The sequence below is a fragment of the Podarcis gaigeae genome (assembly GCF_964106915.1).
Source record: "Podarcis gaigeae genome assembly, chromosome: 4".
Taxonomy (NCBI): domain Eukaryota; kingdom Metazoa; phylum Chordata; class Lepidosauria; order Squamata; family Lacertidae; genus Podarcis; species Podarcis gaigeae.
The window spans coordinates 105,263,002-105,281,542 of NC_139677.1; the positions used below are offsets into that span (position 1 = coordinate 105,263,002).

The following is an 18,541-nucleotide window of genomic DNA, read 5'->3' on the forward strand; positions in this document are numbered from 1 at the left end:
CAATCCAGTTACAACTAATTAATTCAACAAAACTGATGAACTTGATGAAGAAGAAGAAGAAGAGTTTGGATTTGATATCCCGCCTTTCACTCCCTTTAAGGAGTCTCAAAGCGGCTAACATTCTCCTTTCCCCTCCTCCCCCCACAACAAACACTCTGTGAGGTGAGTGGGGCTGAGAGACTTCAGAGAAGCGTGACTGGCCCAAGGTCACCCAGCAGCTGCAGATGGAGGAGCAGGGAAGTGAACCCCGTTCACCAGATTACGAGACTACCGCTCTTAACCACACTGGCTCTCTCTGATGCAGAGATGGCAGCTTTTCAAAATCTGATCGTCATTTACACTTCTGCCGCAACGTTCCCCTTTTTTAAGGGAAATTCCCTTATTCCGAATAGGATTCCTCGCAAGAAAAAGGAAAAGTTGACAGCTATGCCCGTGTGCTGCCCCTTTGCCTCTTAGTTCCCCCCCGGGTAATCCCACCTTTCCACAAGGGGTGGCTCCTCCCACTTTGAGAAACGCTGATTTGGGAGCTTGAGAGAGATGCCAGGATTAGTAATGCCAATGGAGTACTTAAATCCATCACCTGGACCATTTCAGGTGCCTAATTTCCGGGGACCAAACAGAGCCCACCTCCACCTCCTGAAAAGCCTCAGGATGCTTTCCCGAATCTCCTTGGTCCTCACTCCGTAAATGACGGGGTTGATGGCCCATGGGAACAGCAGGTACATGACGCTGAGCAGGTTGTGGACGTCTTGGGAGGCCGACTTGGCCAGGCGGAAGACGATGGAGGAGGAGAGGCAGGAGGAGTAGCCGATGAAGAGGACGATGAGGTGTGTGCTGCAGGTGTGGAAGGCCTTGTGGCGGAAGCTCCCAGAGGCCATTTTCAGGGCCGTGAGGATGATCTTGCTGTAGGAAAGGGCGAGGAAGACCAGGTCAAAGATGATGGTGAAGGACCTCATGGCCATGCCCACCACCCGGTTCCTGGAGGTGTCCCCGCAAGACAACTTCATCAGGGCCATGTGCTCGCAGGCAAAGTGCTCGATGACGTTGGAGCGGCAGAAGTGCACCTGGGAGGCCAGGATCACCACCGGGCTGACGATGGACATGCTCCGCACCAAAGTGGCAGATGCCAGGAGCCCCAGGAGCTTGCCGGTCAAGATGTCGGCGTAGTGGAGAGGGTGGCAGATGGCCACGTACCTGTCCAAAGCCATCATGAGGAGGACGCCCGTGTCTAGCATGATGGCGAGGTAGAGGAAGAACATCTGGACCAGGCAGCCAGTCAGAGAGATGCTGCTGACCCCGAACAGGAAGCTCAGCAACATCTGGGGGAGGACTGTGGTGCTCCCAAAAACATTGACTGCCAAGAGCAGCGCAATAAGGAGGTACATTGGCGAGTGGAGGCAGCTCTCCGCCTTCACGGTGTAGATCAGCAGAGAGTTGGCGAAGATGATCATCAGGTAGATGCAGAAGAAGGGGATGGCAAGGAGGTACCTGGACGTCTGGAAGCCAGGGAAGGCGAGGAGGAGGAATTCTGTGTAGGAGATGTTGGCTGAGGTGTTCTGGACCAGTTCAGAAGGGCCTCCAAATTCGGACATGGCTTTGGACCTGAAATGGGGGGAAATGGGGAAAGGACTTACTTTGTTGTCAACTATTTGTGGCTGCTGTGTGATTTCTTCATAGCCTACAATGGTTCCGATCCAGTATACCTGAAGGAGCGTCTCCACCCCCATCGTTCTGCCCAGACACTGAGGTCTAGCTCTGAGGGCCTTCTGGCGGTTCCCTCACTGCGAGAAGTGAGGTTGCAGGGAACCAGGCAGAGGGCCTTCTTGGTAGTGGTGCCCGCCTTGTGGAATGCCCTCCCACCAGATGTCAAAGAGAAAAACAACTACCAGACTTTCAGAAGACATCTGAAGGCAGCCCTGTTTAGGGAAGCTTTTAATGTTTAATGGGTTATTGTATTTTAATATTCTGTTGGAAGCCGCCCAGAGTGGCTGGGGAAACCCATCCAGATGGGCGGGGTATAAATAATAATAATAATAATAATAATAATAATAATAATAATAATAATTATTATTATTATTATTATTATTATTATTATTATCGGCCATGATGGCTCTGCTCTGCCTCCACGGTCAGAGGCAGCGATGCATCTGGAACCCAGCTGCTGGAAACCTCAGGAGGGGAGAGGGCTCTTGTGTTTGAACCCTGCTTGCGGGTTCCCCGTAATGCGCGTCTGGTTGGCCACGGCGAGAAAAGGATTCTGGGCTAGATTTGCCAGGGCTCTCGTGTTTTATATTCTTATGTACACAGCAACTTGTTTGTACCTCAAAAAGGCAGTTTTTCCTCAGTCTGGAATCGTTCCCACTTGCCCTCAACCTAGAATCATTGACTTGCAGAGTGGGATGGGACCATAGCTGTCAACGTTTCCCTTTTTTAAAGGGAAATCCCCTTATTCCGAATAGGATTCCTTGCAAGAAAAGGGAAAAGTTGACAGCTGTGGACAGGACCAAGAGGGTCATCTGTTCCAAGCCCTACAATGCAGGAATCTTTTGCCCAACGTGGGGCTCAAACCCACAACCTTGAAGAGTCTCATTCTCTACTGGCTACTTCTGCTTGATTCTGGAAACTGCCATCCACCAAAAGGAGTGTGGTTACTTGATACATGTTTGATAGCCCTTCCTATGATTAGGTGATCCACGCTTTTCCCCTCTCTGCACATGCCCCAGGTGAACGAAGAAGGAAGTGGTGTTTGCAGTCCTGGTGTCTGCCCAGGTGTGGGGCAAATCTATGCTTCCAGGTGCCGTAAGAAAGCTGCAGAGATAGAACAGGATAGTGCGCACCGTGGAAATGATCTCTTTCAGTTTCTGCCTTCTGGAAGAAGGTACAGGGTTATAAAGACTAGGACTAGCCGCCTGAGAAACAGTTTCTATCCAAATGCGATTTTGGTTTTAAACACAGTGTAAGGTAGTCTCTAGGAACACGAGTGGTGCTGTGGGTTCAACCACAGAGCCTAGGACTTGCTGATCAGAAGGTTGGCGGTTCGAATCCCCGTGACGGGGTGAGCTCCCGTTACTCGGTCCCTGCTCCTGCCAACCTAGCAGTTCAAAAGCACATCAAAGTGCAAGTAGATAAATAGGTACCAATCCGGCGGGAAGGTAAATGGCGTTTCCGTGCGCTGCTCTGGTTCGCCAGAAGCAGCTTAGTCATGCTGACCACATGATCCGGAAGCTGTACGCCAGCTCCCTCGGCCAGTAAAGCGAGATGAGCGCCACAACCCCAGAGTCGGTCACAACTGGACCTAATGGTCAGGGGTCCCGTTACCTTCACCTTTAAGGTAGTCTCTATAGGAGTATATTGTATTTAATGATGGGGTATCAAAGTTTTTAGGGTGCTAAGCAGGCTGGGATAGCTGGGATAGCAGGCTTGTTGGGTTTTGAATGTCTGGTGTAGATTTTTTCAATTTTGTTGTTCTGTATGGGACAAAGACAATAAAGATTATCGTATTGTATTATATCCAGGCCCCCTCTTTGCTGGGACCACCTATATCTGCTTTCAAACGGACACACTGTGTGGAAATGCAGAATCGCCGGCAATGAGCTTTTATTTTTGGAATTAATCTGGTTCCTCAAGAAGCACTTTTCAGGAGCGAAAGGTGTGCAGCTGATCTCCATGGACTGCATAGAAGAAACAAGTCCTCAGTCTCCATAGAAATGCAATCAATCAATCAATCAATCAATCAATCAATAAAATCACTTTCTTCAGAACCAGTTAACAGGATTGCAAAAAGAACACAAAGGGCAAGAAGGCTGACGTGTCTTTCAATTTGTTCTTAGCCCATCACTTATTCCAATTAACTTTTGAATGCTTTACCTAGCTAGTTTAAACTTGTTTTATCGATGTCATTTATTTATTTCATAAAATGTATATGCCCCTTCATTGTAAAAAAATTGAAAAAATCAGTTTACACCAAAAAAAGAACATAAAGAAAAATGTACAACCCATAGTTTTAAAAACACAACTAAAATACTAATATACTAATGCTGAAATACTAATGCAAGCAAGCCACTATGTTTTGCTCACCATCTGATGGAAGGACCTTTCTAATGTCCAGTTTCAGATAATTCACCCCATTAAATATGACCGGAGTGAGGTCTGGCATCGGCGCCTCTCTTGGGCGCTGCTCATAATTGCTGCTAATGGGTCTCCTAAAATTAGCAGGTTGGGTCTCCAAGGGGCAAGCGGGCAAATCCTCTGGCCTGCCCTCCTTCTGCTTCCACTGTGGTCTCCTTGTTATTAAATATACCAAGAAAAAAGCACACCAAGAACTCTGGCCAATATAAGTTTCAGTAGTGGGAGTGGTCCCTACTCGCAAATCAATAGTCAATTTTAACAAAAACTAATCTGTTTAAAAGTACGCATTCTGACAAGGATTACAAACTCAAATGGAGATAACAAACTCAAGCTCATAAGGATATTTATAACACAATAATTCGTTATAGAATTAGAGATAAGAGTTTATGAGTTTACATCTAGAAAACTCAATAAGGAAGCCGTGCGGCATGTTTGGCTTCCGAAAAGCATCTGAAGATCGAAGCAGTTACTTCTGCGTTTTTGGCATTCGAAAGCTGAAATGTTCGACTTCCGAGATGTTTGAAAACTGAACTTCCACTGTAGCTTTTTTGTATTGGATCAGACTGAGGCGTGAGCTTTGTTGTATATTTTGTGGCTTCTTCAGCTTGTACCCACAGTATACAACAATATGGAAAGGAGGTATATACAATGTGAAAATGATGATGACGGTTAAAAACGGAGCTACCTTTCACTTTATTTATTTATAATTTTTTATTAGTTTTTCAACATATCATTTTCAACAATAATTAAACGTACTTTTACATCTTATACAGTTTTTTTTTTTTACTTCCATCGATCACATCTGAAAACTTTCCAGTCTATTTACTTGATTTACATTTCTTATTTTCACTATTACATTTAAGTCACATAACTGGTATCTCTCTTCTTTCTCTTCTTTGCAATGTTTCATACATTTCTCCTTACAAAACTTCTAGCGTAATTTGTTGATTACAGTTGCTCTTCAAATAATTAGTGTATTTCTTCCAATCTTCTGTGAATCTCTGGTCCTGCAGGTTTCGAATACTTCCTGTCATTTTATCCAATTCTGCGTAGTTCATTATCTTTGCCTGCCATTCTTCTTTTGTCAGTATTTCTTCTTGTTTCCATTTCTGAGCCAACTCTTGTCGCATTGGAAATTGCAAGAAATACCAACAACAGAAGATTGGCAGATGAAGATGATGGACTTTTCGGAGCTGGCTGACCTGAGTGGAAGAATCTGCGACCAGAAAGAGGAGGAAACACAAGAAGACTGGAAGAAATTTAAAGAATATTTAGTGAGATATTGTAATACAACATAATTAAGAAATCCCTAGAAGTAACAGATTAGGCTAAGGGATAGAAAAAGATTAATAGCAAACATTAATATGGATTCCAATTGGAAGTAAGGTTAAGAAGTTTGTAATGAAGGAAGATACTGGTGTTATAAATATGAAATTGGGAACTGCTAAATATGTAATATGATGAAATCCAGATTGGAGGGTGTCGAGGAAGCCTTTTAGCAATGTAAATACCCCAGGGAACAAGAAGAAAAAATTCTTCTTTTATTTTGTGTGTTTTTATTGTTGTTAAGTTTTTATGATTGGTTCAAAATTGGGAAAGGAGAACGGCAAGGCTGTATATTGTCTCCCTGCTTATTTAACTTATATGCAGAATTCATCATGCGAAAGGCTGGGCTGGATGAATCCCTAGCCGGAATTAAGATTGCCAGAAGAAATATCAACAACCTCAGATATGCAGATGACACAACCTTGATGGCAGAAAGTGAGGAGGAATTAAAGAACCTTTTAATGAGGGTGAAAGAGGAGAGCGCAAAATATAGTCTGAAGCTCAACATCAATAAAACCAAGATCATGGCCACTGGGCCCATCGCCTCCTGGCAAATAGAAGGGGAAGAAATGGAGGCAGTGAGAGATTTTACTTCCTTGGGCTCCATGATCACTGCAGATGGTGGACAGCAGTCACGAAATTAAAAGACGCCTGCTTCTTGGGAGGAAAGCAATGACAAACCTAGACAGCATCTTAAAAAGCAACAAAGGCCCATATAGTTAAAGCTCTGGTTTTCCCAGTAGTGATGTATGGAAGTGAGAGCTGGACCTTAAAGAAGGCTGATCGCTGAAGAATGGATGTTTTTGAATTATGGTGCTGGAGGAGACTCTTGAGAGTCCCATGGACTGCAAGAAGATCAAACTGATCCATTCTTAAGGAAATCAGCCCTGAGTGCTCACTGGAAGGACAGATCCTGAAGCTGAGGCTCCCATACTCTGGCCACCTCATGAGAAGAGAAGACTCCCTGGAAAAGACCCTGATGTTGGGAAAGATGGAGGGCACAAGAAGAAGGGGACAACAGAGGACGAGATGGTTGGACAGTGTTCTCGAAGCTACCAGCATGAGTTTGACCAGACTGCGGGAGGCAGTGGAAGACAGGAGTGCCTGGCATGCTCTGGTCCAGGGGGTCACGAAGAGTCGGACACGACTAAACGACTAAACAACAACAACAACAACAACAACAAAGTTTTTATGTTGTGTCAAATGTAATGTTTTTCTTTTGTGCTTTTGTCTATGTGTTATAAGAGAAAACTAATAATTTTTTTGGTGGGGAAAAATACTCTTGCCGCTGTTACCTTTCACTTTAAAAACCAGCCGCTCATTTCCCCTTTTGACTGGTTCTTACCAGTTTTGCGGTTGGCTCACATTCCTGCACCTGTGACCCTGCCGGCCTCACTAATTAGGGTCCTGGCGAAAATCCAGAGGGTGCCGCCTTGTGCAAGCGGAAATATTCACGCCGATGGATCCCCAACAACGGACTTTTCACAATGGGGAAAATGTACCAAATGGTGTGGGGTGGACAACCGATTGATGGGGAAATGTCTAAATACCCCTCAAGGAAACCAGGATGAGTGCAGGGTGAACGAATAACCTCCTTGCAAAAGAAAACAGAGGGGGAAATGTGAAGACTAGAGATGCTCCAACAACATCCATGTAAGCTTTGCACAAGCAAATCAGGACGAAGACTCAATAAACCTGTTGTCTTTGGTTTTTTAATAAGTCTTTTTATTTTTATTTTGCAACACAAACACACATACTAATAGAAAAAGAAAAGAAAAGAAAAGGCAATATCAAAGGAAAATACAAAAATCTATACTAAACAAATACTAAACAATGTGTATATACCATATTTCAATTCTTCTATTCTTCCACTTGACTTCCTTCATCCTTAGCGTAGTTTACTTTTATCTTTAGTAAACTGTTTCCTTCTCATTTCATTTCCACCCCTTTTTCTTTCTGTTTTTAGTTTTACCCCATAATTCATTTTGCGATAGTTAATCAAAACAAGTCCAACTATTAATTTGAGGGCACTGCTTTTTAAGGTAATCTCTATATTTTCCCCATTATTTTTGAAATTTTTGTTTGGTCTGACCCCTAATCACATCTGTCATTCTAGCCAATTCTATATAGTCAAAGATATATCTTGCCATTCATTTTTTGTCGGCATAATTTCTGTTTTCCATTTTTTTTTGGCAATTAATGTTCTCGCTGCCACTGTGGCGTAAAGAAATATTTTATTATTTCCCCTCGTTATGTCCCTATCCAGTACAGTGGTACCTCTGGATGCGAACGGGATCCGTTCCGGAGCCCTGTTTGCATCCAGAAGCGAACGCCGCCCGTGTCTGTGCGTGCGCGGGTCACAATTGGCTGCTTCTGCGCATGTGCATGACTTCATTTTGACCCTCTGTGCATGCGCGAGTGGCGAAACCCGGAAGTCGCTGCAGCGCACAACCCGAAAATACTTATCCTGAAGCTACTTCAACCCGAGGTATGACTGTGTTCCTAATAAAAAAAGCTTCTGTTTTCTGAGCAAAATTTTGTTTAAACATTTTCTTTAGCTCTTCATGTAAGCCTATTATCTTTGATCAGGATTATTTCTGGAGAGCTTCTTCCAAAGAAGTCAGCCAAGCTAATAATCAGGGCTGTCATTAGCAGATGTGGCGCCGGGGTGCAAATATCTGCCCAGCGCCCCCAAATTACCACAATATTGTTGGGGTGGCTGTAGCTGCGCACTATCAGCATCGCCCCTGAGCCAGTGCCACCAACTGGACTCATGCACTTCAGCCCCGACTGGGCTAGGCGAGCTGGGTAGCACTTCCAGAGACCACCTTCTGCACAGGAACAGGTCAAAGTGCTGTGGACTCACAGCTTAGGGTTGTGAGCACCGGATTCATTTCCACAAGAAGACAGTCGTCGCACAGCAGAGTATAGCAGAGTCTGGCAGTGTATAAACGACTCGGAGAGCAGCTCTGTAGAATATCTTCTTTATTCTATCTACAACTATAATACACAACTATATACAGAGCTAAATGAGGTCTAAATGAAAATGCTGAACTGCACTGAGTGTCTGCAGCTGTTCTTAACAGCAACCTTACAGAGATAACACACACTCTCTCTCTAACACTCAGTGTCTCTCTCTCTCTCCCTTTGATGTGAAGCTGGAGCGGAATAAGTACTGGAGCAGAAAACCGCCCCTCCTCTCTGGAGAATCAGCAGAGAACATCAGCAGATTATTGGATATGGGAGGGGTGAAATCTCCTCCTCCCTTGCTGCTGCGGGAGAGCGATCCCCACAGAGGCTTGGGAGTGAAGTTGCGCCCCTCCCAAGCCTCCTTGGGAGGAGAGCACATGTCCCACGGAGGACCTTATGGTCTTCAAACAAAAACACCTTGGAGGTCCCGGGCCACAGGGAGGTTAGGCTGGCCTCAACCAGAGCTAGGGCTTTTTTGGCTGTGGCCCCGATCCGGTGGAACGCTCTGTCACAAGAGACTAGGGCCCTGTGGGACTTGACATCCTTCTGCAGGGCCTGCAAGACGGAGCTGTTCCACCAGGCCTTTGGCCAGGACACAGCCTGACCCCCTCCTTTGGTACATAGCTGTCAACCTTCCCCTTTTTTACGGGAAATTCCCTTATTCCAGCGCCGTTTCCCGCTGCCATCCTGGATTGTTAAATATCCCGTAGACTGTCCCCGGGACAGGTGAGGCTGCTGATCCCTTATTTTCGAGGCTACTGATCCCTTATTTTCAAATCTGAAAGTTGACAGCTATGCTTTGGTAATCCTCATAGAACTCTAGCTTAATGGTTGCCATTAATTTGATTCTGAATTGATTTTAGAATGTATTTCAATTAACTGATTGTGATTTTATGTAAACTGTATTACTTTTACTGTTGTTAGCTGCTCTGAGCCCGGCTTTGGCTTGGGAGGGTGGGATATAAATAAAATATTATTATTATTGTTATTATTATTCCCTCCCAAGCCTCCTCGGGAGGAGAGCTATGCCCGCAGAGGCTTGGGAGGCGAGCTGCATGCCCGCCAGCCATATATTTGGCGGGGCACAGCTGGCAGGTGTGTAGGGAAAGGGGAGGCCGCTGGCAAAGCCGCACAGCTCCCCCACTTTCTGGGGCGCCCCTGAGAGACCGGCGCCCTGGCGTGACACACCACTAAACCCTATGGGAAAGATGGCTCTGCTAACAATGCACTGGATCTCCCTGAGTCGGTATTTATTTATAACATTGGTATGCTGCCTTTATCATTGAGTTCTCTGGGTACAGCTTACAGAAATATTAAAAATACGGAACGTAAGATGGGCCAAGATACATTTTCTTCCTCAGCCATGGCTACATGTAAGTTTTTAGCCATTTGTACTCCCCTTAATTGCTGGAAGTTCTAAGGGGTATGCATAAAATATTCCCAAAAGCGTACAGTGGAATAAATTAATTTAAAACAACTCCCAAAACATTGCAGAATCGTTGGGAGGGTCCCCCAAGGGTCATCCAGTCCAACCGCTCGCAATGCAGGAATCACAGCTCAAGAATCCCTGGCAAGTGGCCATCCAGCAGCAGCTCATTTAGCGCTTGAAAGTCCTAAGGAGAGGGCTGTGGGATTTCCTGAAGAGCTTTTGGAGGCTCTCTCTGATCTCCTTGGTCCTCACCCCGTAGATAACAGGGTGGAGAGCCCAGGGGAACAGCAGGTAGACTGCGCTGATCAGGTTGTGGACATCTTGGGAGGCCGACTTGGCCAGGCGGAAGACGATGGAGGAGGAGAGGCGGGAGGAGTAGCTGACGAAGAGGACGATCAGGTGTGTCCCGCAGGTGTGGAAGGCCTTGTGGCGGACGTTGCCGGAAGCGATCTTCAGCGCCGTGCGGACGATTTGGCTGTAGGAAGCCAGGAGGATGCTGAAGTCCAGGATGACGTCGACGCACCGCATCGCCATCCCCACCGCCTTGTTGATGGAGATGTCGCTGCAGGACAACCTCATCAGGGCCATGTGCTCGCAGACGAAGTGGCCGATGACGTCCGAGCGGCAGAAGCTCACCCGGGAAGCCAGGATCACCACGGGGCTGACGACGAAAAGGCTACGCAACATGGAGGCGAGAGTCAGCAGCACCAGCAGCCGGGTAGTCATGATGTCCGCGTAGCGCAGCGGGTGGCAGATGGCCACGTACCGGTCGAGAGCCATCATCAGCAGGACGCTGCAGTCCAGGACGGAAGTGAAGTACAGGAAGAACATCTGCACCAGGCACTCGGCCAGTGAGATGCGGCTGGAGCGGAGAAGGAAGCTGAAGAGCATCTTTGGGAGGATGGTGGCCGTCCCACAGATGTTGACCGCCAGCAGCAAGGCGATGAGCAGGCACATTGGCGAGTGGAGGCGCTCCTCCGCCTTCACCGTGTAGATCAGGACCGAGTTGGCCGCCAGGATGACCGCAAAGAGGCAGAAGAAAGGGATCGCAAGGAGCTGCCTGGAATCCTCGAGGCCGGGGAACGGAAGCAGGATGAATTCCGTGTAGGAGATGTTGGCAGCTCCACTCGGGGTCTCCACACCCATTTTTGGGTGGGTGGGTGGAGGTCTTGCCCAATACTTATGCAACTAGGGCCTGGGAAGGTGGAAGAAGAGGGATTTCTTTTATTATTATTATTATTATTATTATTATTATTATTATTATTATTATTATTAAAAACAACCTCTTTATTGCCTGTACAACAAAGTCATGGTTTTAACTGAAAGTCATTGTTAACGATGCATTTTTCTTGAAATGGAAATTTGCCTTTGTATAAATTTAAAAAATAAAAAACGCATCAAGTTTCATCAATATATTCCTGCAGAATATTTAACAGGAAGTCTTCAATGATGGCAAATGACTTTATTTACACTTCTGGTCCTTCTCCTCCAGGAACCAGCACTGTTATGTTTAGGGAAGCTTTTAATGATTGATGCATTACAGTATTTTTATATTTTGTTGGAAGCTGCCCAGATGGGCGGCGTATAAATAAATGATGATGATGATGATGATGATGATGATGATGATGATGATGATTATTATTAATATTTCCATTCAGCAAAATCTGGTCTAGCTTTGTAATTCTTCGTCCTTCAGGTGTGATCTAAAACTCTGTAACATATTCCAATACCATTTTGACAAAGTCATCAAATCCTAGGAGTGTACCAACAATTTCTTCATCATTTTTTATCACGATGTGAATTTGTGAGCCTATGCACTTGTCCACCAGCTCAAGAGGCAGAAGCTGAGATGGGCTGGTAGTCGCGTTGGCCGTCATTTTGCCACGAGGCCTGACTAATCGAGTCCTGAGGGACTTCTTATTTGCCGGCACTGGTGGTGCTTAGCTAAAGACACAGTTGACAGCAGCATTTGCCCACCTGGTGGACATCAGATGCATTGGAATACAACTCCCATCAGCCCATCAGTGGTGGCAAGGAATGACGTTGGCATATTAGCAATACATGTGAGAAGGAGCCAGGGGTCTTGGTGGACCACAAGCTAAACATGAGTCCACAGTGTCACCCGCGTCCCATTATGTTTTTGTAATGATTGCTAAATGAAATATTAATGTGTCATATGATTCCCCCCCTTATTGTAATATGCATTCTATATCTTTAATAGAATCACTTCGGTGCCAAGTCTAATAAATGAAATGAATCAGGCCAGTGTCCCATCTAGTCCAGCTTCCTGTTCTCACAGGCAAACCCTCAAGCAGAATTCGAGCGCCAGAGCAAGTCTCCCATTTCCTGTGGGTCCAGCAGCTGGGATTCAGAAGCACTGCTGCCTCAAACTATGGAGGGCAGAGTATAGCCATCCTGGCTACTAGTACTAGTAGTAATTTTATTATTTATCCCCCAGCCACCAGGCTGCGCTGCCCCAGTCACTCTGGGCAGCTTCCAGCACTAGGGCTGCCATGATTCAAAAAGTAAAAATCCAGACCTTTTAAAATGAGATTTCCCCCCAAAGTTTGGAAGAGAAATCAGCCACTGATGCTACGTGCGCTGCCAAAACTGCAGCCATCTCCAGTGGCATTTTTTTTTTTAAATCCCCCTGGATGCAACAAATTGGCCCCAAATCCTGAATTTGTCCAGGTTTTCCTGGCTATATGGTAACCCTATCCAACACATACAAAACATCAAACATTTAAAAACCTCCCGATACAGGGCTGCCTTCAGATGTCTTCTAAAAGTCAGATAGTTGTTTATTTCCTTGACATCTGACAGGAGCGTGTACCACAGGGTGGGCTCCACCACTGAGAAGGTCCTCTGCCTGGTTCCCTGTAACCTCACTTCTCGCAGGGAGGGAACTGCCAGAAGGCCCTTGGTGCTGGACCTCAGTGTCCAGGTAGAATGATGGGGTGGAGACGCTCCTTCAGGTATACTGGACCGAGGCCGTTCAGGGCTATCAAGGTCAGCACCAAAATTTTGAATTGTGCTCAGAAACGTACCAGGAAGACTGGGATTGTGGCATGGAAGAGGGGGGCTTTAAATCTATGTTCCTCACACAGCTCTGATCAGAAGTGGATGCCCCTTGCTTGATTTTTTGTACTGATGCCCAAACAATAAAGGTAAAGGTAAAGGGACTCCTGACCATTAGGTCCAGTCGTGGCCAACTCTGGGGTTGCGGTGCTCATCTCGCTTTATTGGCCGAGGGAGCTGGCGTACAGCTTCTGGGTCATGTGACCAGCATGACTAAGCTGCTTCTGGCGAACCAGAGCAGCGCACGGAAACACCGTTTACCTTCCTGCCGGAGTGGTACCTATTTATCTACGTGCACTTTGACGTGCTTTCGAACTGCTAGGTTGGCAGGAGCAGAGACCGAGCAACGGGAGCTCACCCCGTTGCAGGGATTCGAACCGCCGACCTTCTGATCAGCAAGTCCTAGGCTCTGTGGTTTAACCCAGAGTGCCACCCACATCCAAACAGTACTTGATGCAGATGTTTTGGACTGCAGCCCCCATCAGCCCCTGAAGCAGAACATCTGGAGGCCCCTGCACAAAAGAAATGTGAATGGAAGGCCTCCTTGCCCCCCAGTTCTCCCAGAGCACAGTGGGTCACACGGGTCGGGGACCCACGGCACGGCTACCTCTGACAGCATCCTTCTCTCCCCCACCCCCCGCAATTCACATAAGGTCTGAATATGCAGCATAGTATTACTCACTGTTACGCAAAAGAGGTTGTGGCAGCCAGTGATGGAGTTCAAGGCTTGTCTGGCTGCAAACCAGGTGCTTAAATAACCACGAAAGTGAATTCCTCCTGGAGCAACAGCAGCCGAGACGGTATTGCCTCAGGTCTAGCTCCTAATGGTCCCAAAGGGGCCCAGTCTTTGATCCACTTCTTAGTGTTATAAGAATTCTAAAGTCTCAAAAAGAAAAGCAATGACAAACCTAGACAGCATCCTAAAAAGCAGAGACATCACCTTGCCAACAAAGGTCCGTATAATTAAAGCTCTCCTTTTCCCAGTAGTGATGTATGGAAGTGAGAGCTGGACCATAAAGAAGGCTGATCGCCGAAGAATTGATGCTTTTGAATTATGGTGCTGGAGGAGACTCTGGAGAGTCCCATGGACTGCAAGAAGATCAAACCTCTCCATTCTGAAGGAAATCAGCCCTGAGTGCTCACTGGAAAGACAGATCCTGAAGCTGAGGCTCCAAGACTTTGGCCACTTCATGAGAAGAGAAGACTCCCTGGAAAAGACCCTGATGTTGGGAAAGACAGAGGGCACAAGGAGAAGGGGACGACAGAGGACGAAATCGTGGGACAGTGTTCTGAAAGCTACCAGCATGAGTTTGACCAAACTGCGGGAGGCAGTGGAAGACAGGAGTGCCTGGCGTGCTCTGGTCCAGGGGGTCACAAAGAGGCGGAGATGACTAAACAACTAAGCAATAACAACAAAGTCTCTGTTATGTACTGAGTTGAATAGGATCCAAACTGCAGCAGTCTGATTGGTCCTAGAACAATAGGATTCAGAATGCAGCAGTCTGATTGGTCCTAGAACAATGCAGCAGTATGATTGGTTAGCAGGAACCACCCAATCATGCTCCAGATAGAAGTGAATCCACAACCTGATTGGCCTACAGTAGAATCCCGGAATTAGCCAATCATGTGCAGCCCATTGTGTAAATAATGTATATAAAGCAGATACTTTGAGGGGACATTCATTCCTTCCTCCTCACCACTATGAGCTGAATAAAGAGCATGAAATCACTTTGCGACTCTGAGTATATTTCAGTCTCAAATATAAATTAAATGTTCATAAATGTACAAGGCGAACACATGCATAAGTATTTAAACCATGTGTCTGAAATAGTACAGGAGAGCAATCCTGAAGCCATTTTGACTCTCCCAATGACATCAAATATTTCTCTGCAGTGAGGGAGGAAATGGAAAGCCTCCCCCTTGTCTTTTGCTTACCTGTCTGAAGGGCTTATGTGTGTATGAACAGGGTGACCCTGTGACCTGGAGTCAGGAACTAAAGTATTAACCATCACAACAGAATGGCCAGGCTGCCCAGGTAAAGCAACCAGTGACCATTATCAGGTATCCTGGCAGAAAGATGTATGTATGATGTTTTGGGGGGTGGTCTTGGGCTACAGGGTGGGCAATTTCAAAAGACTATATATGGGCTTGCGTACCATTGTTCTGGGTTCTCGCCTCCCTCCTGTGTGTGGTGAGCGAGGACCCTGTTGCAACAGTTTAATAAAGATCAGGCTCACTAGTCACTTTGCATCTCAATATTCTCTGGTTGGCCTCTGTTATTTTCTCCTATTGATAGGGAACCTACATAAGGACTCTATATGGGCTCTTGGATACCCCACATGTATATGTGTTGGGGTGGTTTTTGTTCTTGTTCTTGTTCGTCATTATGGTATGTATTTTTGTGTTTTTATTTTGTAAACTGCCCTGTAATCTTTGGAGAAAGGGCAGTATAGAAATTTAATAAATTAATAAGAATAATAAGAATAAGTAATAAACACATGTTGCAAATTCATTGCAAAGCCTTGATGTGAGAGGTGAGAACTCTGGACAGATTTTATTTCTTAATTTACCACAGATTGTTAAACCAAAATGGACCTAGGATATGTTGCTAACTGTTGGTGCCATAACGCTGCTTCTTTTTGTCTCTTTAGAACAAAATTTTCTAAGTGTGTGACCAGGTCTAGTTCGTACCAGTCTCTTGTAGCTGCTAACCTTGCAGCAAACTAATCGTTTTATATATCTGGAAAAGCCATCCCTTCATGTTCAGTTTTTAAAATATATATATATATAGCACACTGATACATTGAGGAACGATTGCTTCTAAAGTTTTTAATGTTGATGACATTTTGCAAGAGGGCGGTATTCAAATACTCTAATATAATAATAATAATAATAATAATAATAAATTTTATTTATATCCTGCCCTCCCCAGCCGAAGCCGGGCTCAGAGCGGCTAACAACAGTATAATAATATATAATATTATAAATAATAAAATAACTTTGTACATTCCCAGACCCCATATATATGCTAAATATTGTAATGAAGTGAGTGGTTCTGAGCATGCACAGACTGATTTTCCCTAGCTGCAGATTAGCAGCAGCCTAGGATTAGGAACCCGAAGGTATAACTTTTCAGGAAGGTTGAGCCAAAAATATTAACCCCTTCTTGCCTAGTTCATTTGGCCCAGCCACTCTGTGGGACAAGAAAGTCAAGAGGTGGAGCGCAATTGAGGTGACAAGGATACTGTCAGGTCTCCTATTATTCCTCTGCTAAGGCAGGTGAAACTTCTTGCCCAGACACAAACCTGGAGCCAAAAGCCAGAAATCCTCTGACTCTAATGGTGGCCAGGGCAGGACCTTCAAAGGAATGTGTTGCAGAATCCTTCCATGGCCGTTAAAAGAGACCCAACCAGCAGACTTTTGTCATTTGTTCCCTGTGTCTTATGAAAACTCTTGAAAACCCCTTTACATGAATCTAGACCAGACTTGGACAACCTGGACACCAAGTGTGCAATGTCTGCTCTAGATAGTTCTGCTAAACCCGCCTCGTATCCACACAGACAGATCGGTCACTTGATTCTGCTCACAGCCACAGCTTTCCCGGGGACCAAATGAGCCCATTTCCTTCTGAGCAGCTTCCAAAGACTGTCCTGGATCTCCTTAGTCCTCATGCCATAAATGATGGGGTGCAGGATCCAGGGAAGAAACAGGTATATTGTGCTGATGAGATTGTGGACATCCTGGCTGGCTGACTTGGCTAAGCGGTAGACAATGGAGGAGATGATTCTGGAAGAGTAGGTTGTAAAGATGACCATGAGGTGGGTGCCACAGGTGTGAAAGGCCTTGTGTCGGGCGTGGCCAGAGCTCATCTGCATGGACACCTGGAGGATGCAGCCGTAAGAACCCAGGAGAAAGCCAAAGTCAAAGATGGCGGAGATGGTTCTTGCTGCCAGGCCTAGAACCTTGTTCCTGGAGATGTCGCCACAGGACAACCTCATGAGGGCCATGTGCTCACAGGCAAAATGCCCAATGATGTTGGACCGGCAGAACCTCACCTGGGAAGCCAGGATCACTACTGGGCTGACGAAAGCCACGCCCCGGGCAAGAGCGACCAGTGTCAATATCACCAGGAGCTTCTTCGTCATGATGTCTGTGTAGTGCAGAGGGTGACAAATGGCCACGTATCTGTCCAGAGCCATCAGGAGAAGAAGATTGCAGTCCTGCATGGTGGCAAAGTAGAGGAAGAACATCTGGACCAGGCACTCCGTCAGGGAGATGTGGCTGACTCCGAGAAGGAAGCTGAGGAGCATCTTGGGAAGGATGACGGTGGAGCCACAGATGTTGACTGCGAAGAGCAAAGCAATCAGGATGTACATGGGCGAATGGAGACTGTGATCTGCCCTCACGGTGTAGATCAGGATGGAGTTCCCTGCAACAATCATGAGGTAAAGGCAGAAGAAAGGGATGGTGAGGAGATATCTGGACTCTTGGAGGCCTGGGAAGGCGAGCAGAAGGAATTCTGTGTAGGAGACGTTGGCTGTTCCGTTCTGATCCCCTCCAGCCATCTTCGCAATGATTGGAGATAACAATCCTTAGATCTGAAAAGAGGGAAGAGAGGAATAGTTCCACCATCCTATTTTTGTTGTTGTTAGGTAGCCTCCAAATCTATTCCCATCTGTAAAATAGGAGCATCTAAATGCTGGAGAGCCTGCACCTCCATAGGCACATATCTCCACATGAGGTGGAAATGCCCCGAAGTTCATTCCTGCAGGAAATCTCCAAAATAGCGAAAGAGATAATAAAAGTAACTCCAGAACTAGCCCTATTAAATATCTTCCAGGACAACAATGCACTCATACATGTCGAAAAACTCATAAGACACTTACTTCCAGCAGCTAGAAACATCACAATTTGATGCTTGCTTTCTCCTGGTTCTCCTGCTATAATAATAATAATAATAATAATAATAATAATAATAATAATAATAATAATAATAATTGTATTTACACCCAGGCTCAGGGCAGCTAACACCAGGTATAAAAACAAATGATTAAAATACAACTTAAAAACAAGATTAAAATACAACATTAAAATGCAGCCTCATTTCAGTAGAAATTCAAATCAAAAACGTTTTGGGGATGAAAATGTCAAATCCTCACCAAGGCCAACTATCCAGACTGGTCGTACGTGGCCCAGAAAAAAGCCAGGGAAGTCCCCAAATAGGAGTTCCATCACAGAAGGAAAAAAGAAAGAGGGGAAGGGGATCAAGTTGATTCTAAGCCAAAGGCCAGGCGGAACAGCTCTGTCTTGCAGGCCCTGTGGAAAGAAATCAGATCCTGCAGGGCCCTGGTCTCATGAGACAGAGTGTTCCACCAAGTTGGGGCCAGTACTGAAAAGGCCCTGGCCCTGGGTGAGGCTAATCTGACTTCCTTAGGGCCCGGGACCTCTAGGGTCCCTCTAAGGGAGCAATGGCTTCAAGTTACAAGATTGGAGAGTCCAACGAATCATCAGGAATAACTTTCTTACGGTAAGAGCTGCTCAGCAGGGGAACAGACTCCCACGAGTTTCGGTGGACTCTCCTTCCTTGGAGGATTTTAAACAGACGTTGGA

The 18,541-nt window shown here is 45.9% G+C and overlaps 3 protein-coding genes across 3 annotated transcripts; all 3 read right to left on the reverse strand.

Moving 5' to 3' along the window:
• Positions 1–590: 590 nt before the first annotated feature.
• Positions 591–1,607, reverse strand: LOC310842824 (olfactory receptor 52K1-like; the record flags this gene model as incomplete). The annotated part of the gene is made up of 1 exon (XM_083734962.1): positions 591–1,607. Exon 1 carries the CDS (start codon positions 1,590–1,592, stop codon positions 591–593), a length of 1,002 nt encoding a protein of 333 aa, XP_083591088.1. The 5' UTR covers positions 1,593–1,607.
• Positions 1,608–10,021: 8,414 nt separating this feature from the next.
• On the reverse strand, positions 10,022–13,685 carry LOC310842826 (olfactory receptor 52K1-like; the record flags this gene model as incomplete). The annotated part of the gene is made up of 2 exons (XM_083734966.1): positions 13,614–13,685; positions 10,022–11,048 (listed from the first exon to the last, which is right to left on the reverse strand). Exon 2 carries the CDS (start codon positions 10,997–10,999, stop codon positions 10,022–10,024), a length of 978 nt encoding a protein of 325 aa, XP_083591092.1. The 5' UTR covers positions 11,000–11,048; positions 13,614–13,685.
• Positions 13,686–16,452: 2,767 nt separating this feature from the next.
• Positions 16,453–17,496, reverse strand: LOC310843615 (olfactory receptor 52K1-like; the record flags this gene model as incomplete). The annotated part of the gene is made up of 1 exon (XM_083737231.1): positions 16,453–17,496. One exon carries the CDS (start codon positions 17,494–17,496, stop codon positions 16,501–16,503), a length of 996 nt encoding a protein of 331 aa, XP_083593357.1. The 3' UTR covers positions 16,453–16,500.
• Between the last annotated feature and the right edge of the window lie 1,045 nt (positions 17,497–18,541).